Source organism: Salmo salar, chromosome ssa11, assembly GCF_905237065.1.
Source record: "Salmo salar chromosome ssa11, Ssal_v3.1, whole genome shotgun sequence".
NCBI classification, from domain to species: domain Eukaryota; kingdom Metazoa; phylum Chordata; class Actinopteri; order Salmoniformes; family Salmonidae; genus Salmo; species Salmo salar.
This window is the reverse complement of record NC_059452.1, coordinates 37,418,034-37,445,657: the sequence shown is the minus strand read 5'-3', so window position 1 is coordinate 37,445,657 and position 27,624 is coordinate 37,418,034. Positions and strand designations below refer to the sequence as shown.

Here is a 27,624-nt window from a genome sequence, read left to right as displayed (position 1 = left end):
TGTTCATTTGTGTGTGTATGTATATACACACTATCGTGCAAAAGTTTGGGGTCACTTAGAAATGTCGCCTCTTCACTGTTGACGTTGAGACTGGTGTTTTGTGGGTACTATTTAATGAAGCTGCCAGTTGAGGCCTTGTGATGCGTCTGTTTCTCAAACTAGACACTCTAATGTACTTGTCCTCTTTCTCAATTTTGCACCAGGGCCTCCCACTACTCTTTCTATTCTGGTTAGAGCCTGTTTGCGTGAAGGGAGTAGTACACAGTGTTGTACAAGATCTTCAGTTTCTTGGCAATTTCTCGCATGGAATAGCATTCATTTCTCAGAACAAGAATAGACTGACGAGTTTCAGAAGAAAGTTCTTTGTTTCTGGCCATTTTGAGCCTGTAATCGAACCCACAAATGCTGATGCTCCAGATACTCAACTAGTCTAAAGAAGAACAGTTTTATTGCTTCTTTAATAAGCACAACACTTTTCAGCTGTGCTAACATAATTGCAAAAGGGTTTTCTAATGATCAAATAGCCTTTTAAAATGATAAACTTGGATTAGCTAACACAATGTGCCATTGGAACACAGGAGTGATGGTTGCTGATAATGGGCCTCTGTATGCCTATGTAGACATTCCATTAAAAATCTGCCGTTTCCAGCTACAATAGTCATTTACAACACTAACACTGTCTACACAGTATTTCTAATACATTTTATGTAATTTTAATGGACCAAAAATGTTGCTTATATTGCAAAAACAAGGAGATTTCTAAGTGAAGCCAAACTTTTGAACGGTAGTGTATGTGTGGCGTATGTGTGCACGTGTACAGTATGTGTGTATGTGGAGTACATGTACAGTGAGGGAAAAAAGTATTTGATCCCCTGCTGATTTTGTAAGTTTGCCCACTGACAAAGAAATGATCAGTCTATAATTTTAATGGTAGGTTTATTTGAACAGTGAGAGACGGAATAACAACAAAAAAATCCAGAAAAACATATGTCAAAAATGTTATAAAATGATTTGCATTTTAATGAGGGAAATAAGTATTTGACCCCTCTGCAAAACATGACTTAGTACTTGGTGGCAAAACCCTTGTTGGCAATCACAGAGGTCAGACGTTTCTTGCCATCAGGTTTTCACACATCTCAGGAGGGATTTTGTCCCAGTCCTCTTTGCAGATCTTCTCCAAGTCATTAAGGTCTGGAGACTGGCTAGGCCACTCCAGGACCTTAATGTGCTTCTTCTTGAGCCACTCCTTTGTTGCCTTGGTCGTGTGTTTTGGGTCATTGTCATGCTGGAATACCCATCCACGACCCATTTTCAATGCCCTGGCTGAGGGAAGGAGGTTCTCACCCAAGATTTGACGGTACATGGCCCCGTCCATCGTCCCTTTGATGCGGTGAAGTTGTCCTGTCCCCTTAGCAGAAAAACACCCCCAAAGCATAATGTTTCCACCTCCATGTTTGACGGTGGGGATGGTGTTCTTGGGGTCATAGGCAGCATTCCTCCTCCTCCAAACACGGCGAGTTGAGTTGATGCCAAAGAGCTCCATTTTGGTCTCATCTGACCACAACACTTTCACCCAGTTGTCCTCTGAATCATTCAGATGTTCATTGGCAAACTTCAGACGGGCATGTATATGTGCTTTCTTGAGCAGGGGGACCTTGCGGGCGCTGCATGATTTCAGTCCTTCACGGCGTAGTGTGTTACCAATTGTTTTCTTGGTGACTATGGTCCCAGCTGCCTTGAGATCATTGACAAGATCCTCCCGTGTAGTTCTGGGCTGATTCCTCACCGTTCTCATGATCATTGCAACTCCACGAGGTGAGATCTTGCATGGAGCCCCAGGCCGAGGGAGATTGACAGTTATTTTGTGTTTCTTCCATTTGTGAATAATCGCACCAACTGTTGTCACCTTCTCACCAAGCTGCTTGGCGATGGTCTTGTAGCCCATTCCAGCCTTGTATAGGTCTACAATCTTGTCCCTGACATCCTTGGAGAGCTCTTTGGTCTTGGCCATGGTGGAGAGTTTGGAATTTGATTGATTGATTGCTTCTGTAAACAGGTGTCTTTTATACAGGTAACAAGCTGAGATTAGGAGCACTCCCTTTAACCTGTTAGGGCTAGGGGGCAGTATTTGCACGGCTGGATAAAAAAAATGTACCCGATTTAATCTGGTTACTAATCCTACCCAGTAACTAGAATATGCATATACTTATTATATATGGATAGAAAACACTCTAAAGTTTCTAAAACTGTTTGAATGGTGTCTGTGAGTATAACAGAACTCATTTGGCAGGCAAAACCCTGAGACATTTTCTGACAGGAAGTGGATACCTGATGTGTTGTATTACCTTTAAACCTATCCCATTGAAAAACACAGGGGCTGAGGAATATTTTGGCACTTCCTATTGCTTCCACTAGATGTCACCAGCCTTTACAAAGTGTTTTGAGTCTTCTGGAGGGAGATCTGACCGAACAAGAGCCATGGAACGATGATGGCCCATTAGACACCTGGCGCGCGAGTTCATGTTGGGTACCCTCGTTCCAATACGTTATAAAAGAGTATGCATTCGTCCACCTTGAATATTATTCATGTTCTGGTTAAAAAGGCCCTAATGATTTATGCTATACAACGTTTGACATGTTTGAACGAACGTAAATATATTTTTTCCCCTCGTTCATGACGAGAAGTCCGGCTGGCTTAGATCATGTGCTAACAAGACGGAGATTTTTGGACATAAATGATGAGCTTTTTTGAACAAAACTACATTCGTTATGGACCTGTGATACCTGGAAGTGACATCTGATGAAGAGAATCAAAGGTAATGGATTATTTACATAGTATTTTCGATTTTAGATCTCCCCAACATGACGTCTAGTCTGTATCGCAACGCGTATTTTTCTGGGCGCAGTGCTCAGATTATTGCAAAGTGTGATTTCCCAGTAAAGTTATTTTTAAATCTGGCAAGTTGATTGCGTTCAAGAGATGTAAATCTATAATTCTTTAAATGACAATATAATATTTTACCAATGTTTTCTAATTTTAATTATTTAATTTGTGGTGTTGACTTGACTGCCGGTTATTGGAGGGAAACGATTTCCTCAACATCAATGCCATAGTAAAACGCTGTTTTTGGATATAAATATGAACTTGATAGAACTAAAAATGCATGCATTGTCTAACATAATGTCCTAGGAGTGTCATCTGATGGAGATTGTAAAAGGTTAGTGCATCATTTTAGCTGGTTTTATGGTTTTGGTGACCCTGTCTTTGAATTGACAAAACATTACACACAACTCTTGTAAATGTACTGTCCTAACATACTCTAAATTTATGCTTTCGCCGTAAAACCTTTTTGAAATCGTAAAACGTGGTTAGATTAAGGAGATGTTTATCTTTCAAAGGGTGTAAAATAGTTGTATGTTTGAAAAATTTGAATTTTGACATTTATTTGGATTCAAATTTGCCGCTCTTGAAATGCACCTGCTGTTGATGGAGTGCACCACGGGGGGGACGCTAGCGTCCCACCTAGCCCATAGAGGTTAAGAGTGTGCTCCTAATCTCAGCTCGTTACCTGCATAAAAGACACCTGGGAGCCAGAAATCTTTCTGATTGAGAGGGGGTCAAATACTTATTTCCCTCATTAAAATGCAAATCAATTTATAACATTTTTGACATGCGTTTTTCTTGATTTTTTTTATGTTATTCTGTCTCTCACTGTTGAACTAAACCTACCATTAAAATTATAGAATGATCATTTCTTTGTCAGTGGGCAAACTCAGCAGGGGATCAAATACTTTTTTCCCCTCACTGTACACTGTGTATCTTGCTGTCTACCTGCGCGTGCAGCAGCATAGAGAGGCAGCCCCGTGATGACAGCAAACTCCTCCTGGTGGATGGCACAGTCCTCAGCGTCGGCATGGTAATCCTGCACCAACATTCTAACCACCTCCAGGTGACCCTGTTGGCACGCCGACACCAACATCCAGTTTAGCAGATCTCTGTGGACACACGGACCTGAGAGAGACAAGCAATCTGTTTATCATCTACTAACTATGACAGACAGACAGACAGACAGACAGACAGACAGACAGACAGACAGACAGACAGACAGACAGACAGACAGACAGACAGACAGACAGACAGACAGACAGACAGACAGACAGACAGACAGACAGACAGACAGACAGACAGACAGACAGACAGACAGACAGACAGACAGACAGACAGACAGACAGACAGACAGACAGACAGACAGACAGACAGACAGACGAACCACGTCTCACACACACACAAACACTTTCAAAACAATACCTGCAATCTGTTACTATCTATTAACTACTACAACTACACAAACACAGGTGGAAAATGTCACACACACACAGCATTGTCACCTGGTACTGAGTCGAGCAGCTCTCTGACCAGGCTGACATGTCCATAGTGTGCAGCCAGGATGGCTGGGTTTCCCTCCGACGGCTCCAGGGGCAGGGGCACACGGGCCTCATGGAGGAGGTAACTCACGCTCTCCGCATCACCATGCTGGGTGGCCACACACAGGAGACGCAGCTGAGGAAGTGACGGGAATAGGATAAGTTAGTATATTAACAGATAGTCAAGTTTTGTTCAAGTCCACCTCTACCATAGGCTCCACCTTAGCTGATCTGTAGCCAACTCTTCATTCACTGTCATGCTATACAGTTGGGAGCAGGGGGACATTTAATTCCAATCACAGTCAATCCAGGAAGTACACTGAAATTCCAATTCTCTTCAATGTTTTTCAATGAGGAACATTTGGAATTGGAATTTGGTGTCGTTTCTGAATTGATTGGAATTGAAATGGAATTGACCCCAACCCTGGTTGGGAGCATTCAAAAGTTACCATGTACTGCAGCCAGTGTTGCCAATTTAGCAACTTTGTCGCTATATTTAGCTAGTGTTCGGATCCCTCCAGCTACCTTTTGGGAAGTTTTGACACCAAGGGTTACTATGGTTTTGATAGCATTTAGTGACTTTTCCCACTCAATTCTGCCGCAAATTGGTGCTGTGATGTTGTCGCAGCAATGGCAAAATGTCATCTAGTGACAAATCAAGGAGCTAATAGCCATTCTCACTGAAAATGTGTTGGCAATACTGACTGCAGCCAGGTAAAAACATGAGCATCAAAGTTGATGTAATGGCACCATCAGGTGGGCAATCAACGATGTACGACCAATAGATGAGTTAGCCACAGCACATCCAGTATGGAACGAGGCGACCAAGAGATGAGTTAGCCACAGCACATCCAGTATGGAACGAGGCGACCAAGAGATGAGTTAGCCACAGCACATCCAGTATGGAACGAGGCGACCAATAGATGAGTTAGCCACAGCACATCTAGTATGGAACGAGGCTACCTCTACAACACCTGGATAAGGTGTTAGTGCTTGGCTGAAATAGAATTAGGACTGTCCCCAACTAAAGAAAAGATATTGGTTGACCGAAAGTTGTTTGGTCAAAAGAACAATCGATTTGTCAAAATTTTAAGCCTGTATTTTTCCATTTATAGACACACCCTACATGTTTTAATAAAATCAACTATATGCATTGAGCTTGTCTGATGCTTTAAGCTTACGGTTTGATGAAATAAGAAATGCCTCAAGAGGGCACCAGAGATCTAGATAACCAGAAGACCTTAACCTGACCCAACTATTCTCCTCCTGCTCCTGCTGGCTTTCGCAGATTATGACGTTACTCTCCTGAAGTTGCCGGTAATAGGCTGCAGGAGGACTCGGCAACCTTTCTCATGTGGAATGCCGATTTATCTTACCATTTCTACCGATCTGCGTGCCAGTTATGTTTTTCATAAACACATTTTCGTGAAACAGTTTCATTTAATTTATAATATCTTCATATCTCAAAATCATTGTCATGTGGTTAATCAAAATTCTATCCAAAAGAAAATGATAAACCTAAAAAGTAACTTCTATTGCCATTGCCAACTATGTAAAAATAGCCTACATAAAGCCAAACAGTACCAGCACACAAAATGAGTACTGGAACCTATTTCAGTCCAAGTCAAGCACTGATAAAATGTAATCAGGTAGGCCTATTTTATGACGTTTCCACTGGATCAGAGCAAGACATTTTTCTCTTTCACGCTGAGTGGTTATCGAAAGGGAGAGAGCTGGAAAGATTTTTCAAATACATTAAGGAACTATTGTAATTCTCAACTAATATAAAAACAGACTTTGTTTGCTTGCTGTTTAAGGTGAAGAAAACTTTACTTTGAGAAGCTCCACAGGTCATTCGTGGTGGTGCGTTAAGCCAATCAGAAATACTATCACATTCCCAAATGGGCACATTTATATACATTTGTGCACAGGCCAGGTCTACTATAGGTTTACTTCTATGCGTGCGCATCCTTACTCAACATTGACAGGAGCGCGCCAACAAAAGACAATGACTAAATTGACAAAATGTGTAAATGGAATGAAATAAACCAAAACTTGTTTCTCACAAGTGTAGCACAGGTTGTGTACTCTGAAAACAACGTGTCCACTCCAACAATGAGAACTGGAAGACTGGAATAATAATATCGAATGCATTAACAGAAATGACCATAACTAAATTAACAAACATTGTAGATGAGACATTATATGAATTGACGGTCAATGTACTACTGGTGATATGTAAATGAAGAAGTGATATAAACTAACAAACGCAAACAATTCACACAATGAATTTATGAAACAATGAATGTGCGCACAAATTGGCAGGAGAGAGCGCATTCTGCAGAGAGAAGTGCATTGGCCATGCAGCATTTACGGTGAAACGGCCTCAGCAGAAGTCAGGGCATTCATACTTCTTGCGCATCGTGGAGCAGTGCAGAGCTGTTGTCAAGGAAGTGAGTTTGTGTTTTCTACAGGATGTATCCCCCTCCACCTACTGTCAACCAATCATGTCAGTGCGGAGCGACACAGAACACACCGCATTGTTACAACATTTGGAAAGCGCATGGCGACGCGGTATGGTGCTTGATTTGGCCTTTGCATGCCTCTGGAGGCGCCGCAATTGCGTCACACCCTCCATATAGAGCCACCGACCACATTTGTCGGATCAAGCAAAAACTGACAAATAAATGTACATTTCAGAGTTCTAAAAAAAAAAAAAAATGCAATTTTCAGGGAACAAGTAATGGGTTAACAACTTACAGCTGTTCTGCAGCAATGGAAGTAAATTAAGCCTTGAAAGTTGATGCTAACAATTCCTACAGGCGTCCCAACTTTGGTTGATTACTTACAAACTCTCTGTCTGTATAAAAGCAGTGTTGGAACAGACTGTGTTACTACACACTCTTAAGCATTATTTGGACAGTATTGTACTGCAGGAAGTAGTATATTGATATCATAATGGCGAGAAAAAGGCAATTAACAAAGGAAGACAGATAGACCAGTATAACCCTTAAAAGTGCAGGTCTTTCCTAGAAAAGAAAGAAAGCCTAGGTGTCAGTCAGTAGTTTCCTACACCATCAAAAGGCACTTGGAAACTGGAGGAAACTCAGACAGGAAGAGGTCTGGCAGACACAAAGCCACAACAGAATCAGAAGAAAGGTTTCTGAGAGTCAACAGCTTGCGTGATAGGCTGCTCACAGGACAACAGCTTCAAGCTGTTCTGTGAAGGGAGTAGTACACAGCGTTGTATGAGATCTCCAGTTTCTTGGCAATTTCTCACATGGAATAGCCTTCATTTCTCAGAACAAGAATCGGCTGACGAGTTTCAAAAGAAAGTTATTTGTTTCTGGCCATTTTGAGCCTGTAATCAAACCCACAAATGCTGACGCTCCAGATACTCAACTATTCTAAAGAAGGACAGTTTTATTGCTTCTTTAAATCAGCACAACAGTTTTCAGCTGTGCTAACATAATTGCAAAAGGGTTTTCTATTGATCAATTAGCCTTTTAAAATGATAAACTTGGATTAGCTAACACAATGTGCCATTGGAACACAGGAGTGATGGTTGCTGATAATAGGCCTATGTAGACCTAACATTAACAATGTCTACACTGTATTTCTGATAAATGTTATGTTAATGGACCAAAAAAATTTGCTTTTCTCAAACACGTTACTGCTTGACTAAAACAATCTCGGGCCGATCAACAGCCTAATGACCAAACAATTGACCAGTCGACTAATAGAATACTGTGCCCACTGACTGTTGTTCTCTAGGACCAGAGTTGGACCTGGTCTCTGTTCTCATTCCACAGAAACCACAGACAGTTCCAATGCTGAACTTTGTGATTGTATTGTAGGCAAGCACAGGATGGCAGTGTAACTGTTTGAAGTATTGATATATATTAACTGTATCGACCGACTGAATACTTTTTGGGTTCCTTTGGGCACCATGCAGTCTACACACAGTTGTGTTGCCCTACTTCTTACGTAAAGGCTTTTTAAGCACTGGAGAGAGTTGCCAAGCTGCTTTCAAGCACACAGACCTCGTTCAGCTATAATTCCTGGTTACCACTGGCCGACATAAGTACCACTGGCCGACATGTAAATAAAAAAAACAGTTCTCCTTTTTCAATCTGACACACAATTGTTTTATAGGCATGTATGCATTTTACATTATCTCCAGTCAACCTGTATAACCAGTTCTCAGGAACATGGCAGTAACTGGGTCTCCATATCTCCAGTCAACCTGTATAACCAGTTCTCAGGAACATGGCAGTAACTGGGTCTCCATATCTCCAGTCAACCTGTATAACCAGTTCTCAGGAACATGGCAGTAACTGGGTCTCCATATCTCCAGTCAACCTGTATTACCAGTTCTCAGGAACATGGCAATAACTGGGTCTCCATATCTCCAGTCAACCTGTATTACCAGTTCTCAGGAACATGGCAGTAACTGGGTCTCCATATCTCCAGTCAACCTGTATTACCAGTTCTCAGGAACATGGCAGTAACTGGGTCTCCATATCTCCAGTCAACCTGTATTACCAGTTCTCAGGAACATGGCAGTAACTGGGTCTCCATATCTCCAGTCAACCTGTATTACCAGTTCTCAGGAATATGGCAGTAACTGGGTCTCCATATCTCCAGTCAACCTGTATAACCAGTTCTCAGGAACATGGCAGTAACTGGGTCTCCATATCTCCAGTCAACCTGTATTACCAGTTCTCAGGAACATGGCAGTAACTGGGTCTCCATATCTCCAGTCAACCTGTATAACCAGTTCTCAGCAACATGGCAGTAACTGGGTCTCCATATCTCCAGTCAACCTGTATTACCAGTTCTCAGGAACATGGCAGTAACTGGGTCTCCATATCTCCAGTCAACCTGTATAACCAGTTCTCAGGAACATGGCAGTAACTGGGTTGTATTCAGTAGGGAGAAAACGTCTTGAAATGCAGTGAAACCTGGAGGTACTAGCTGAAATCGTCCGATAATAGCCGGAACATATGCTGGTGTGTCAAGTGTTAAATTACAGTGAGCTCCACATCAAATCTATTCCTGAATGACAGGAAGACAAGCAGATAAAAGGTAACCAAGTGCAACACTGAACACGCTAGGAAAGGAGAAGGGGGTTTGGCAGCATGGTTGTTTGGAACCTATCGTATGCACACATACACGCACGGGAGATTACTGTCCCATAATGATCCATACAGTAATGAGATTACTGTCCCGTTATGAACCATACAGTAATGAGATTACTGTCCAATAATGATTCATACAGTAATGAGATTACAGTCCCATAATGATCCATACAGTAATGAGATTACTGTCCCATAAAGTAATGAGATTACTGTCCCATAATGATCCATATAGTAATGAGATTACTGTCCCATAAAGTAATGAGATTACTGTCCCATAAAGTAATGAGATTACTGTCCCATAAAGTAATGAGATTACTGTCCCATAAAGTAATGAGATTACTGTCCCATAAAGTAATGAGATTACTGTCCCATAAAGTAATGAGAATACTGTCCCATAAAGTAATGAGATTACTGTCCCATAAAGTAATGAGATTACTGTCCCATAAAGTAATGAGATTACTGTCCCATAATGATCCATATAGTAATGAGATTACAGTCCCATAATGATCCATACAGTAATGAGAGTACTGTCCCATTATGATCCATACAGTAATGAGGTTACTGTCCCGTTATGAACCATACAGTAATGAGATTACTGTACCATAATGATCCATACAGTAATGAGATTACTGTCCCATAATGATCCATACAGTAATGAGATTACTGTCCCATAAAGTAATGAGATTACTGTCCCATAATGATCTATATAGTAATGAGATTACTGTCCCGTTATGAACCATACAGTAATGAGATTACTGTCCCGTTATGAACCACACAGTAATGAGATTACTGTAATCTACGTAAATAAGTGATGTGTCAGTAGAACAGAGGTAATAAAGAAACATGGAATCAGTACTTGAATTGGTTCTGTATTGAAGGGAGTATTTCATAGTGCTAATGGAGAGGCAGGAGAGAGAAAGGCAGAACTAGGCCACTTGTCTCCTGACACTGTCCCTGGCAGGCTGGGATCCAGTCCAAAACAACAAGCGCAGTACACCCACTCTAGAATATCAACAAACTATCACATAACTAGAGTACACCTCAGAGAACACACAGTCTTTATATCACACCCGTATCTAACAACAACAACTACAGCATCAAAATAAACTCACACACACAGTACAGGACCAAGTCAAAGCCACAGACATGTCACAGTGTAGGGCTGTTGCTGTCTTTGTGTCAAGGCAGTGGGACTTCAGTGGTGTTGAACCATGAGGGGCCGTAGGACCATGAGGGGCTGTAGGACCATGAGGGGCCGTAGGACCATGAGGGGCTGTAGGACCATGAGGGGCCGTAGGACCATGAGGGGCCGTAGGACCATGAGGGGCTGTAGGACTGATCAACACCACGATGCAGCCTTACACATCTCTTACTCACACACACAATGTCAACACACACACACACAGTGACATGTCAACACACACACAGTGACATGTCAACACACACACACACACACACACACAGTGACATGTAAACACACACAGTGACATGTCAACACACACACACACACACACACACACACACACACACACACACACACACACACACACACACACACACACACACACACACAGTGACATGTAAACACACACAGTGACATGTAAACACACACACACACAGTGACATGTAAACACACACACACACACACACACACAGTGACATGTAAACACACACACACACACAGTGACATGTAAACACACACACAGTGACATGTAAACACACACACACGTAAACACACAGTGACATGTAAACACACACCACGTAAACACACACACACACACACACACACACACACACACAGATATGTAAACACACACACACACTGACATGTAAACACACACACACTGACACGTAAACACACACACACACACACACAGTGACACGTAAACACACACACACGTAAACACACACACACAGTGACATGTAAACACACACACACACACAGTGACATGTAAACACACACACACACACACTGACATGTAAACACACACACACACACAGTGACATGTAAACACACACGCACAGTGACATGTAAACACACACGCACAGTGACATGTAAACACACACGCACACAGTGACATGTAAACACACACACGCACACAGTGACATGTAAACACACACACGCACACAGTGACATGTAAACACACACACGCACACAGTGACATGTAAACACACACACGCACACAGTGACATGTAAACACACACACAGTGACATGTAAACACACACACAGTGACATGTAAACACACACACAGTGACATGTAAACACACACACAGTGACATGTAAACACACACACAGTGACATGTAAACACACACACAGTGACATGTAAACACACACACAGTGACATGTAAACACACACACAGTGACATGTAAACACACACACAGTGACATGTAGACACACACACACACACACACACAGTGACATGTAAACACACACACACACACAGTGACATGTAAACACACACACACACAGTGACATGTAAACACACACACACACACAGTGACATGTAAACACACACACACACACAGTGACATGTAGACACACACACACACACACAGTGACATGTAGACACACACACACACACACAGTGACATGTAGACACACACACACACACACAGTGACATGTAGACACACACACACACACACAGTGACATGTAAACACACACACTCACAGTGACATGTAAACACACACACACACAGTGACATGTAAACACACACACACACAGTGACATGTAAACACACACACACACACACAGTGACATGTAGACACACACACACACACACAGTGACATGTAGACACACACACACAGTGACATGTAGACACACACACACAGTGACATGTAAACACACACACACACACACAGTGACATGTAAACACACACACACACACACACACACAGTGACATGTAAACACACACACACACACACACAGTGACATGTAAACACACACACAGTGACATGTAAACACACACACACACACACAGTGACATGTAAACACACACACACACACACAGTGACATGTAAACACACACACACACACACAGTGACATGTAAACACACACACACACACACAGTGACATGTAGACACACACACACACACACACAGTGACATGTAAACACACACACACACAGTGACATGTAAACACACACACACACACACACACACACACAGTGACATGTAAACACACACACACACACACACACACAGTGACATGTAAACACACACACAGTGACATGTAAACACACACACAGTGACATGTAAACACACACACACACACACAGTGACATGTAAACACACACACACACACACAGTGACATGTAAACACACACACACACACACAGTGACATGTAAACACACACACACACACACACACACACACACAGTGACATGTAAACACACACACACACACACACACACACAGTGACATGTAAACACACACACACACACACACAGTGACATGTAAACACACACACACACACACACACAGTGACATGTAAACACACACACAGTGACATGTAAACACACACACAGTGACATGTAAACACACACACAGTGACATGTAAACACACACACACACACACAGTGACATGTAAACACACACACACACACACAGTGACATGTAAACACACACACACACACAGTGACATGTAAACACACACACACACACACAGTGACATGTAAAACACACACACACACACACAGTGACATGTAAACACACACACACAGTGACATGTAAACACACACACACAGTGACATGTAAACACACACACACAGTGACATGTAAACACACACACACAGTGACATGTAAACACACACACAGTGACATATAGACACACACACAGTGACATGTAGACACACACACACACACACACACAGTGACATGTAGACACACACACACACACACACACAGTGACATGTAGACACACACACACACACACACACAGTGACATGTAGACACACACACACACACACACAGTGACATGTAGACACACACACACACACACACACACACAGTGACATGTAGACACACACACACACACACACAGTGACATGTAGACACACACACACACACACAGTGACATGTAGACACACACACACACACACAGTGACATGTAGACACACACACACACACACACACACAGTGACATGTAGACACACACACACACACACACACAGTGACATGTAGACACACACACACACACACAGTGACATGTAGACACACACACACACACAGTGACATGTAGACACACACACACACACACACACACAGTGACATGTAGACACACACACAGTGACATGTAAACACACACACACACACACACACACACACACACAGTGACATGTAAACACACACACACACACACACAGTGACATGTAAACACACACACACACACACACACACAGTGACATGTAAACACACACACACACAGTGACATGTAAACACACACACACACAGTGACATGTAAACACACACACACACAGTGACATGTAAACACACACACACAGTGACATGTAAACACACACACACACACACACACACTGACATGTAAACACACACACACAGTGACACGTAAACACACACACAGTGACACGTAAACACACACACAGTGACACGTAAACACACACACAGTGACACGTAAACACACACACACACACACACACACAGTGACACGTAAACACACACACACACACACACACACACAGTGACACGTAAACACACACACAGTGACACGTAAACACACACACACACACACACAGTGACACGTAAACACACACACACACACACAGTGACACGTAAACACACACACACACACACACAGTGACACGTAAACACACACACACACACACACAGTGACACGTAAACACACACACACACACAGTGACACGTAAACACACACACACACACAGTGACACGTAAACACACACACACACACACACACACAGTGACACGTAAACACACACACACACACAGTGACACGTAAACACACACACACACACACACACAGTGACACGTAAACACACACACACACACAGTGACACGTAAACACACACACACACACACAGTGACACGTAAACACACACACACACACACACACACAGTGACACGTAAACACACACACACACACACACACAGTGACACGTAAACACACACACACACACACAGTGACACGTAAACACACACACACACACAGTGACACGTAAACACACACACACACAGTGACACGTAAACACACACACACAGTGACACGTAAACACACACACACACAGTGACACGTAAACACACACACACACAGTGACACGTAAACACACACACACACACACACAGTGACACGTAAACACACACACACACACACACAGTGACACGTAAACACACACACACACACAGTGACACCCAAAAACACACACACACACAGTGACACGTAAACACACACACACACAGTGACATGTAAACACACACACACACAGTGACATGTAAACACACACACACACAGTGACATGTAAACACACACACACGTAAACACACACACACGTAAACACACACACACACACACGTAAACACACACACACACACACACAGTGACATGTAAACACACACACACACACACAGTGACATGTAAACACACACACAGTGACATGTAAACACACACACACACACACAGTGACATGTAAACACACACACACACACACAGTGACATGTAAACACACACACACACACACAGTGACATGTAAACACACACACACACAGTGACATGTAAACACACACACACACAGTGACATGTAAACACACACACACACAGTGACATGTAAACACACACACACACAGTGACATGTAAACACACACACACACACAGTGACATGTAAACACACACACACACACACAGTGACATGTAAACACACACACACACACACAGTGACATGTAAACACACACACAGTGACATGTAAACACACACACAGTGACATGTAAACACACACACAGTGACATGTAAACACACACACAGTGACATGTAAACACACACACAGTGACATGTAAACACACACACAGTGACATGTAAACACACACACAGTGACATGTAAACACACACACACACACACACACACACAGTGACATGTAAACACACACACACACACACACACAGTGACATGTAAACACACACACACACACACACACACACACACACACAGTGACATGTAAACACACACACAGTGACATGTAAACACACACACACACACACACAGTGACATGTAAACACACACACAGTGACATGTAAACACACACACACACACAGTGACATGTAAACACACACACAGTGACATGTAAACACACACACACACACAGTGACATGTAAACACACACGCACACAGTGACATGTAAATACACACACACAGTGACATGTAAATACACACACACAGTGACATGTAAATACACACACACAGTGACATGTAAATACACACATACAGTGACATGTAAATACACACAGTGATGTAAATAAATACACAAACACACAGTGACATGTAAATACACACAGTGAGGTAAATATACTGCTCAAAAAAATAAAGGGAACACTTAAACAACACATCCTAGATCTGAATGAAAGAAATAATCTTATTAAATACTTTTTTCTTTACATAGTTAAATGTGCTGACAACAAAATCACAAAAATAATCAATGGAAATCCAATTTATCAACCCATGGAGGTCCGGATTTGGAGTCACACTCAAAATTAAAGTGGAAAACCACACTACAGGCTGATCCAACTTTGATGTAATGTCCTTAAAACAAGTCAAAATGAGGCTCAGTAGTGTGTGTGGCCTCCACGTGCCTGTATGACCTCCCAGCAACGCCTGGGCATGCTCCTGATGAGGTGGCGGATGAAATACTTATTTCCCTCATTAAAATGCAAATCATTTTATAACATTTGTGACATGCGTTTTTCTGGATTTTTTTGTTGTTATTCCGTCTCTCACTGTTCAAATAAACCTACCATTAAAATTATAGACTGATCATTTCTTTGTCAGTGGGCAAACGTACCAAATCAGCAGGGGATCAAATACTTTTTTCCCCCACTGTAAATACACACACACACACACACACACACACACACACACACACACACACACACACACACACACACACACACACACACACACACACACACACACACACACACACACACACAGTGAGGTAAATACACACACACATAAATGAATGTAAACATGTTGTTGTGCCACGCCAGGAGGATATAACACATTAGATGGTCACACCAAAACAATCTCTGTAACACATCACACATTATGCAGCACATATCTGCACTAGGCTAGAAAAACTATGGACTCCACATGACAAGTGCTCTCATTTAGTGTGTGTGTGTGTCAATGTTTGTGTGTGCAAGGATATGTGCATGTGCATGTGTGACAGATCCATCTCGGGTTGTGTGTGTGTGTGTGTGTGTGTGCGCGCGTGTGTGCATGCGTGTATTTTCGAGACAGGTCTGTCTCTCTCCGTTCCACTCACCCCCTCCAGCCGAGGACTAGCTGCACTACACTCCACACAGCAGGCTTGCTGGATCAGCTCCCGGGCCCTGCTGCTCTCTCCTTCCCTGTACGCTGCCTGGATGTTCTCCAGGGTTGGAGACGGACCCAGAGAAGAGGCTCCACCGCTGCCCATCGCAGACGCCTTGGCTCCCATGTCCTCCACTGACAAAGAACCTGGGGAGAGGAGGACAGAGGAAGAGAACAGAATAGAAGAGAACAGAAGAGAGGAGAAGACAGAGAAGAAGACAAGGAACAGAGAAGAGAGAAGAAGAGAGGAGCAGACAGAGAAGAGAGGAGCAGACAGAGAAGAGAGGAGCAGACAGAGAAGAGAGGAGAAGCGGAACATACTTCCATTAGATCAGACCAGCTGCAGTCTAACACAGTAACAGAATATTGGGGGAGTATGCGTGCGCAGAGCACCGGTGGCAAGTAGGAAATAGGTCACCCTGCTAAAGAATGCAGTCTCTCTCTCTCTCTCTCCAGGAGCAGGCTCTAAAGACTACGTGGTTACCAGAGGGTGTGAGACACAGGGAGGCAGGCAGGAGGTTCCATCAGGACTGAAAACATAGTCTACCTACTCTCTGGATACTGGACTACTGTTGGCGCTTGGAGCGAACACACACACACACACACACACACACACACACACACACACACACACACACACACACACTCACCCAATAAGAAGCTCTCATGTTCATTCGAAAACGTCAGTTTGCACTAATGAATAAACCCCAGGTTTATCAGCCTTTGGAAAGAGTGAACTGATATCTCAATACAGGTCAGTATTACTTGACTTCAGTGGTTTCAGTGTGGTAATAATTTCTACCTAGATGCTCAGAAGCCCTGATTGAACATCAATTGAGTGTGCTGGTCTTCATACACACAGTGGGTCAGTTCATGGGGTGAACAATCCACATAGAAAAGCAATGGGCAATTCAAACATGTCCATTCATCCTCTGCACTGGAATTGAATCAATCCCAGCCCTGGTATCTAGAGACTTCTCCAGTATATAGTTGACCTGAGTTAGTGACCTTAAAGGACTAGGCATGGATCGTGTTAATTAGGCACCAGAAGAAAACAGACTGAAACAGGGAGGGACTACTTGGACTTGTCCAATAAGAAACACTCATTGTGTGTCCTAATATACACAACCCTGGATTGGTTTGAATCCACTTACAACACAACAGAGAAGTACCCATCAATTCTGATGATGGCTCCTTATTCTACCACTGGGATGACACTTTTCCCCCATATACCTATTCCCCCTCTCTTCTCCCTTCTCCAGAACCAATATACCTATTCCCCCTCTCTTCTCCCTTCTCCAGAACCAATATACCTATTCCCCCTCTCTTCTCCCTTCTCCAGAACCAATATACCTATTCCCCCTCTCTTCTCCCTTCTCCAGAACCAATATACCTATTCCCCCTCTCTTCTCCCTTCTCCAGAACCAATATACCTATTCCCCCTCTCTTCTCCCTTCTCCAGAACCAATATACCTATTCCCCCTCTCTTCTCCCTTCTCCAGAACCAATATACCTATTCCCCCTCTCTCTTCTCCCTTCTCCAGAACCAATATACCTATTCCCCCTCTCTCTTCTCCAGAACCAATATACCTATTCCCCCTCTCTCTTCTCCAGAACCAATATACCTATTCCCCCTCTCTCCCTTCCCCAGAACCTGTGACCCAATCCTTTCTTTAGGCTTTGCATTGACAATATAGGGTCGTATGTATGCATGTATGTATGTATGTATGCATGTATGTATGCATGCATGTATGTATGTATGTATGTGCTTCTGAGGTTATCTTGAGAAGATCAATTCCTGTATGTGATCTAAGAGAAATTCTAAGAGAGACTCAGAGACTGTAGCCATGCGAGTCCCTGTAACCATGCGAGTCCCTGTAACCATGCGAGTCCCTGTAACCATGCGAGTCCCTGTAACCATGCGAGTCCCTGTAACCATGTTTGTCTGCAAACCCTGTGGCTCCCTGTAACCCTGTGGGTGCCTGTAACCCTGTGGGTGCCTGTAACCCTGTGGCTCCCTGTAACCCTGTGGCTCCCTGTAACCCTGTGGCTCCCTGTAACCCTGTGGCTCCCTGTAACCCTGTGGGTGCCTGCAGCCCTGAGCATCTCTACAGCCCTGAGCATCTCTGCAGCCCTGAGCATCTCTGCAGCCCTGAGCATCTCTGCAGCCCTGAGCATCTCTGCAGCCCTGAGCATCTCTGCAGTCCTGAGCATCTCTGCAGTCCTGAGCATCTCTGCAGTCCTGAGCATCTCTGCAGCCCTCTGATGTGGGCCTGCTGCTGCTGCTATATGTATGTATAATTAATATGGTGAGAGTCTGACTGGGCTATAAAGGCTGTATGAGAGAGACGGTGAGAGTCTGACTGGGCTATAAAGGCTGTATGAGAAAGCCAGAGGGACTGTAACCATTAGACCTGCCTGCACCCCCATGCGTCAATACTGTCCTCTTACTGGCCAGTCTGTGTGTCTGTGTGTGTGTGTGTGTGTGAGAAGAGACCTTGAAGGGCAAAGCAGAGCACAGACCAGGACACGCCACAACAAGGAAGAGTCCTCCCCCTCCTAAATCTGTCCATCTGATAGACAGAACAACAAGGAAGAGTCCTCCCCCTCCTAAATCTGCCCATCTGATAGACAGAACAAGGAAGAGTCCTCCCCCTCCTAAATCTGTCCATCTGATAGACAGAACAACAAGGAAGAGTCCTCCCCCTCCTAAATCTGTCCATCTGATAGACAGAACAACAAGGAAGAGTCCTCCCCCTCCTAAATCTGTCCATCTGATAGACAGAACAACAAGGAAGAGTCCTCCCCCTCCTAAATCTGTCCATCTGATAGACAGAACAACAAGGAAGAGTCCTCCCCCTCCTAAAATCTGTCCATCTGATAGACAGAACAACAAGGAAGTCCTCCCCCTCCTAAATCTGTCCATCTGATAGACAGAACAACAAGGAAGAGTCCTCCCCCTCCTAAATCTGCCCATCTGATAGACAGAACAACAAGGAAGAGTCCTCCCCCTCCTAAATCTGTCCATCTGATAGACAGAACAACAAGGAAGTCCTCCCCCTCCTAAATCTGTCCATCTGATAGACAGAACAACAAGGAAGAGTCCTCCCCCTCCTAAATCTGTCCATCTGATAGACAGAACAAGGAAGAGTCCTCCCCCTCCTAAATCTGTCCATCTGATAGACAGAACAACAAGGAAGAGTCCTCCCCCTCCTAAATCTGTCCATCTGATAGACAGAACAACAAGGAAGTCCTCCCCCTCCTAAATCTGTCCATCTGATAGACAGAACAACAAGGAAGAGTCCTCCCCCTCCTAAATCTGCCCATCTGATAGACAGAACAACAAGGAAGAGTCCTCCCCCTCCTAAATCTGTCCATCTGATAGACAGAACAACAAGGAAGAGTCCTCCCCCTCCTAAATCTGTCCATCTGATAGACAGAACAACAAGGAAGAGTCCTCCCCCTCCTAAATCTGCCCATCTGATAGACAGAACAACTAGGAAGAGTCCTCCCCCTCCTAAATCTGCCCATCTGATAGACAGAACAACAAGGAAGAGTCCTCCCCCTCCTAAATCTGTCCATCTGATAGACAGAACAAGGAAGAGTCCTCCCCCTCCTAAATCTGCCCATCTGATAGACAGAACAACAAGGAAGAGTCCTCCCCCTCCTAAATCTGCCCATCTGATAGACAGAACAACAAGGAAGAGTCCTCCCCCTCCTAAATCTGCCCATCTGATAGACAGAACAACAAGGAAGAGTCCTCCCCCTCCTAAATCTGTCCATCTGATAGACAGAACAACAAGGAAGAGTCCTCCCCCTCCTAAATCTGTCCATCTGATAGACAGAACAAGGAAGAGTCCTCCCCCTCCTAAATCTGTCCATCTGATAGACAGAACAACAAGGAAGAGTCCTCCCCCTCCTAAATCTGTCCATCTGATAGACAGAACAACAAGGAAGAGTCCTCCCCCTCCTAAATCTGTCCATCTGATAGACAGAACAAGGAAGAGTCCTCCCCCTCCTAAATCTGTCCATCTGATAGACAGAACAAGGAAGAGTCCTCCCCCTCCTAAATCTGTCCATCTGATAGACAGAACAAGGAAGAGTCCTCCCCCTCCTAAATCTGTCCATCTGATAGACAGAACAACAAGGAAGAGTCCTCCCCCTCCTAAATCTGTCCATCTGATAGACAGAACAACAAGGAAGAGTCCTCCCCCTCCTAAATCTGTCCATCTGATAGACAGAACAACAAGGAAGAGTCCTCCCCCTCCTAAATCTGTCCATCTGATAGACAGAACAACAAGGAAGAGTCCTCCCCCTCCTAAATCTGTCCATCTGATAGACAGAACAACAAGTCCTCCCCCTCCTAAATCTGTCCATCTGATAGACAGAACAACAAGGAAGAGTCCTCCCCCTCCTAAAATCTGTCCATCTGATAGACAGAACAACAAGGAAGAGTCCTCCCCCTCCTAAAATCTGTCCATCTGATAGACAGAACAACAAGGAAGAGTCCTCCCCCTCCTAAATCTGTCCATCTGATAGACAGAACAACAAGGAAGTCCTCCCCCTCCTAAATCTGTCCATCTGATAGACAGAACAACAAGGAAGTCCTCCCCCTCCTAAATCTGTCCATCTGATAGACAGAACAACAAGGAAGTCCTCCCCCTCCTAAATCTGTCCATCTGATAGACAGAACAACAAGGAAGAGTCCTCCCCCTCCTAAATCTGTCCATCTGATAGACAGAACAACAAGGAAGAGTCCTCCCCCTCCTAAATCTGTCCATCTGATAGACAGAACAACAAGGAAGTCCTCCCCCTCCTAAATCTGCCCATCTGATAGACAGAACAACAAGGAAGAGTCCTCCCCCTCCTAAATCTGCCCATCTGATAGACAGAACAACAAGGAAGAGTCCTCCCCCTCCTAAATCTGCCCATCTGATAGACAGAACAACAAGGAAGAGTCCTCCCCCTCCTAAATCTGTCCATCTGATAGACAGAACAACAAGGAAGTCCTCCCCCTCCTAAATCTGCCCATCACCAACAGTAAACACAAGAACAGCTAGCGCACCTAACCACCTCCTCCAGCTAAATGTGTTATCAGTGTGGGGAAGTGGAAGTGTCCCATAATATCACATCACAATGTGCAGAATGTTTCCTGATAGGTAAAGATGTAGGCCTATGACGTCACAGATATAGAACAGATATATTATTGTCTGTGTATGACACAATCTGACCCTTATAGGAACGCGTAGGTAGACTTGCAAAATTAGACTTGCAAAAACTCCCAGGTTTTCCAGAAATCCCTGTAAAAAGATTCCCAGAATCAGAAGGGAATAAGCAGGAAATACAGAATTCTCCAACTAGGATTTCTGAAAACCCTGGGAATTTGGGGAAAGCGATGTGAATGTTGTAACCCTAGTTAGTAGATTGGGTATTGGATCAGGCAGTGTCTCAGCTCTACTTTTCATTAAAGCTAGAATACCTACAGTGAGGGAAAAAAGTATTTGATCCCCTGCTGATTTGGTACGTTTGCCCACTGACAAAGAAATGATCAGTCTATAATTTTAATGGTAGGTTTATTTGAACAGTGAGAGACAGAATAACAACAAAAAAATCCAGAAAAACGCATGTCAAAAATGTTATAAAATGATTTGCATTTTAATGAGGGAAATAAGTATTTGACCCCTCTGCAAAACATGACTTAGTACTTGGTGGCAAAACCCATGTTGGCAATCACAGAGGTCAGACGTTTCTTGTAGTTGGCCACCAGGTTTGCACACATCTCAGGAGGGATTTTGTCCCACTCCTCTTTGCAGATCTTCTCCAAGTCATTAAGGTCTGGAGACTGGCTAGGCCACTCCAGGACCTTAATGTGCTTCTTCTTGAGCCACTCCTTTGTTGCCTTGGCCATGTGTTTTGGGTCATTGTCATGCTGGAATACCCATCCACGACCCATTTTCAATGCCCTGGCTGAGGGAAGGAGGTTCTCACCCAAGATTTGACGGTACATGGCCCCGTCCATCGTCCCTTTGATGTGGTGAAGTTGTCCTGTCCCCTTAGCAGAAAAACACCCCCAAAGCATAATGTTTCCACCTCCATGTTTGATGGTGGGGATGGTGTTCTTGGCGTCATAGGCAGCATTCCTCCTCCTCCAAACACGGCGAGTTGAGTTGATGCCAAAGAGCTCCATTTTGGTCTCATCTGACCACAACACTTTCACCCAGTTGTCCTCTGAATCATTCAGATATTCATTGGCAAACTTCAGACGGGCATGTATATGTGCTTTCTTGAGCAGGGGGACCTTGCGGGCGCTGCAGGATTTCAGTCCTTCACGGCGTAGTGTGTTACCAATTGTTTTCTTGGTGACTATGGTCCCAGCTGCCTTGAGATCATTGACAAGATCCTCCCGTGTAGTTCTGGGCTGATTCCTCACCGTTCTCATGATCATTGCAACTCCACGAGGTGAGATCTTGCATGGAGCCCCAGGCCGAGGGAGATTGACAGTTATTTTGTGTTTCTTCCATTTGCAAATAATCGCACCAACTGTTGTCACCTTCTCACCAAGCTGCTTGGCGATGGTCTTGTAGCCCATTCCAGCCTTGTGTAGGTCTACAATCTTGTCCCTGACATCCTTGGAGAGCTCTTTGGTCTTGGCCATGGTGGGGAGTTTGGAATCTGATTGATTGATTGCTTCTGCGGACAGGTGTCTTTTATACAGGTAACAAACTGAGATTAGGAGCACTCCCTTGAGTGTGCTCCTAATCTCAGCTCGTTACCTGTATAAAAATACACCTGGGAGCCAGAAATCTTTCTGATTGAGAGGGGGTCAAATACTTATTTCCCTCATTAAAATGCAAATCAATTTATAACATTTTTGACATGCGTTTTTCTGGATTTTTTTGTTGGTATTCTGTCTCTCACAGTTCAAATAAACCTACCATTAAAATTATAGACTGATCATTTCTTTGTCAGTGGGCAAACGTACAAAATCAGCAGGGGATCAAATACTTTTTTCCCTTCACTGTATTTGGTGAAACTGCCACGTCCCTTTAGGAAACAAAAAAAAACTAACAAATTACTTCAAACAATGAACACAGTTTTTTTTCCCCCTCCGACATCACAGCGTGACAGAACAGCAGAATATTTTTCACGGACGCTCCTCTCTTTAGTTTCATCAACATAAAAGGCACTGGGGTGAAAAGCAGAGCTTTTTCAACAAATGCAGATTCTAGCTTTAAGGAAATCTTACCTTTACTGCATTGAAGAGGTGTTAAGCCAAGGGACTTCCTGTCTCAATAAAGATTAAATGCATTTGAATAAGTCACTGTGGATGCACAGGGACATACAACCGTCCCCATAGAGACTGGGCTGGTCATTGGATCAGTGTGTGTCTCTCATTACTATCGGGATGCATTGTCTGCAGAGTGACAGTAATCTCAGTAATCTGCTGATTGATTGGCTCATTCTGTGTAGCAAGATCCTTAATCCTTTCATTTCTGTGATTGGACAGGAGGGGAACCCTCCTTGGGCTGCATTCCATTTCAAAAGATTTTCCTCCACCCTTCTGTCCTTGTTCACCCCGAGGTAAGTAGATTTAAAGGTATAAACCCAATAAACTCCGTCACATTCATTTCCGTTATTAAATCAGTGCAGGAGTTTATGTTGTAGTCTCCCATATAGCCCTGTACCACTGTGATGTATTATTAAGATACAGTATTTAACCAGGAAGCCCCATTGAGATAAATCAAGTATTTTTGAAGGGAAACCTGGAACTGTCAGAGTGTAATGTAGAGATGACAATTTAAGGCACCATCTATACACAAAGGGCAAAGATGCCCAATGGCATTGATGATCAATAAAGATCAAGATAATCAACATATGGAGATGTTTCTTTTGAGAGCTACAGTTCCAGCACCATGGAAGGATTTCCATGTTTCAAAAGTATTTCAGAGGACACCTTGATTTTCTATCAAGATACCAAACACTCCCATCAGGCCTTCAATGTCTTGTTTAAAAATGCTGTAGCCTACTTTACATACAATAACCTAGTTAGTTGATATGTGATGGGCTCAGCACCTACTCTAGAACAGATGAAAGACGGTTGTTTCGGTGTTGTTGATACCTTCAATTAAGCCTGGAGAGACAACAATAGCAACACTTCACACTGTAATACTGATGAAATAGTCAGTGATTTAATCAAGTCAAATCAATTGATCTCCCCAACACTGGCTGAATTCTGACAAATATCTGGCATTTACTGTCCTTCTATCCAAAAGCATGTACTGCAGTTTAGATCAAAGTTAAATACTGTATGTATACAGATAGCAGGGTTAGGGTTGATTCCTTTTCAACTCAGTCAATTCAGGAAGTAAAGTGAAAAACCAATATGTTACTAAATGACGACGTCACGACTCTTGAAAATGACAATTGAAATGAACCTCGACCCTAATATAGGGATGTATATATATTTTCCCCCAATGCTAAATATTAAATCAAACAATCAATCAACAGGTCCAAAGTGTATAGCCACAAGCATAAAAAGAGATTTCCCGAAACCCAGTCAGAGAGAATATTAAATGTTCAGGGTCCCCATCTCTCTCTGAATGAAAAACATGCCTTTACGAGCCTACATTACACACAGCTGCACCGGTAAACAATCAGATCCTACAGGCTAACACTAGCGTCAATCACAGCTAAAGTACATTAAACCCCACAGATGTACCACTAATCTGATGTAGCATTAGCTTTAGCCACACGTACAACAACATGCCCTGTACACATGCTCCAGACTGTAAACAAGACTATTCACCCAGTTAGCTACATAGGCTACACAGTGACTACAGTGTACAGTGTTACTCTGGGCTAGGGCATCAGCCACATGTCCTGTAGCATACCTGTTCATACTACAGTATACAGTGTTACTCTGGGCTAGGGCATCAGCCACATGTCCTGTAGCATACCTGTTCATACTACAGTATACAGTGTTACTCTGGGCTAGGGCATCAGCCACATGTCCTGTAGCATACCTGTTCATACTACAGTATACAGTGTTACTCTGGGCTAGGGCATCAGCCACATGTCCTGTAGCATACCTGTTCATACTACAGTATACAGTGTTACTCTGGGCTAGGGCATCAGCCACATGTCCTGTAGCATACCTGTTCATACTACAGTATACAGTGTTACTCTGGGCTAGGGCATCAGCCACATGTCCTGTAGCATACCTGTTCATACTACAGTATACAGTGTTACTCTGGGCTAGGGCATCAGCCACATGTCCTGTAGCATACCTGTTCATACTACAGTATACAGTGTTACTCTGGGCTAGGGCATCAGCCACATGTCCTGTAGCATACCTGTTCATACTACAGTATACAGTGTTACTCTGGGCTAGGGCATCAGCCACATGTCCTGTAGCATACCTGTTCATACTACAGTATACAGTGTTACTCTGGGCTAGGGCATCAGCCACATGTCCTGTAGCATACCTGTTCATACTACAGTATACAGTGTTACTCTGGGCTAGGGCATCAGCCACATGTCCTGTAGCATACCTGTTCATACTATGAGACTGGACCCTTCTCTTTTCTCCCATCTCCCCATGGCATTCAGATCGCTTGTTCCTTTTCTCATATAGCCTTTTCCTCCTTCCTCTGTAGTGAGTAATGTATCCAAGGATCCTCTCTCTAGCCTGTCTGCATGGCCGATGGCTCTCTCTGCATCCCTCCCTCTACCTCCCTGGCTGTGGCTGGCTAGCTGGCTGGCTGCACTCAGAGCTAGTGTCAGAGAGGGGGGGGGGAATGGGGGGTGGATGATGCTTCTTTGTTTGGCAGCCCCAGCCACCAGTCTCCCTCCATCCCGACTCCTCCCGGAGTGTCCTAAAGGAAAGGTAATGATGATATGTCTCTGTCTCTCAGTCTTTATCCCCTATCGATCTCTACCCCCCACCACCCATCCCTGCAGAGTGTAACCCAACCCTCTACCTCTCTTCTCTGCCTGCTTCCCCAAGGATAGAGGGCCCTGACTGGGGAGGACTTCACTTAGCACACAGCCTCAGAGAGAGGAAAAGAGAGACAGAGAGAGACAGGGAGAGAGAAAGGGGAGAGGGAGAGAGAAAGGGGAGTGGAAGAGAGAGAAAGAGAAAGGGGAGGGGAAGAGAGAGAGGGAGCGAGAATGAAAAGGGAGTGGAAGAGAGACAGAGAGGGAGAGAGAAAGGGGAGTGGAAGAGAGAGAGAGTGAAAGGGGAGAGAGAGAGAGAAAGGGGAGTGGAAGAGAGAGAGAGAGGGAGAGAAAGGGGAGTGGAAGAGAGAGAGAGAGAGGGAGAGAAAGGGGAGTGGAAGAGAGAGAGAGAGAGAAAGGGGAGTGGAAGAGAGAGAGAGAGAGAAAGGGGAGTGGAAGAGAGAGAGAGAACGGGGAGAGAGAGAAAGAGAAAGGGGAGTGGAAGAGAGAGCGAGAGAGAGAGGAGTGGAAGAGAGACAGAGAGAGAGAAAGGGGAGTG

The 27,624-nt window shown here is 43.9% G+C and overlaps 1 protein-coding gene across 3 annotated transcripts in view; it reads right to left on the bottom strand.

Moving 5' to 3' along the window:
- Positions 1–27,624, bottom strand: part of LOC106593346 (leucine-rich repeat serine/threonine-protein kinase 1) — a 116,109-nt gene that overhangs the window by 85,118 nt on the left and 3,367 nt on the right. For 2 of the 3 annotated variants that reach the window (XR_006757571.1, XM_045689475.1), the window contains exons 3-5: positions 17,083–17,276; positions 4,390–4,561; positions 3,833–4,012 (exon numbers count right to left, since the gene is read on the bottom strand). Coding sequence is in view for 2 of the 3 variants with exons in the window: in XM_045689475.1 (XP_045545431.1) it covers positions 3,833–4,012; positions 4,390–4,561; positions 17,083–17,276 (546 nt within the window). In the remaining variant the exon portion in view is untranslated. Of the gene's footprint in view, positions 1–3,832; positions 4,013–4,389; positions 4,562–17,082; positions 17,277–24,375; positions 24,494–27,624 lie in introns of those variants that run through there. The other variant, XM_045689476.1, reaches the window with a different exon arrangement.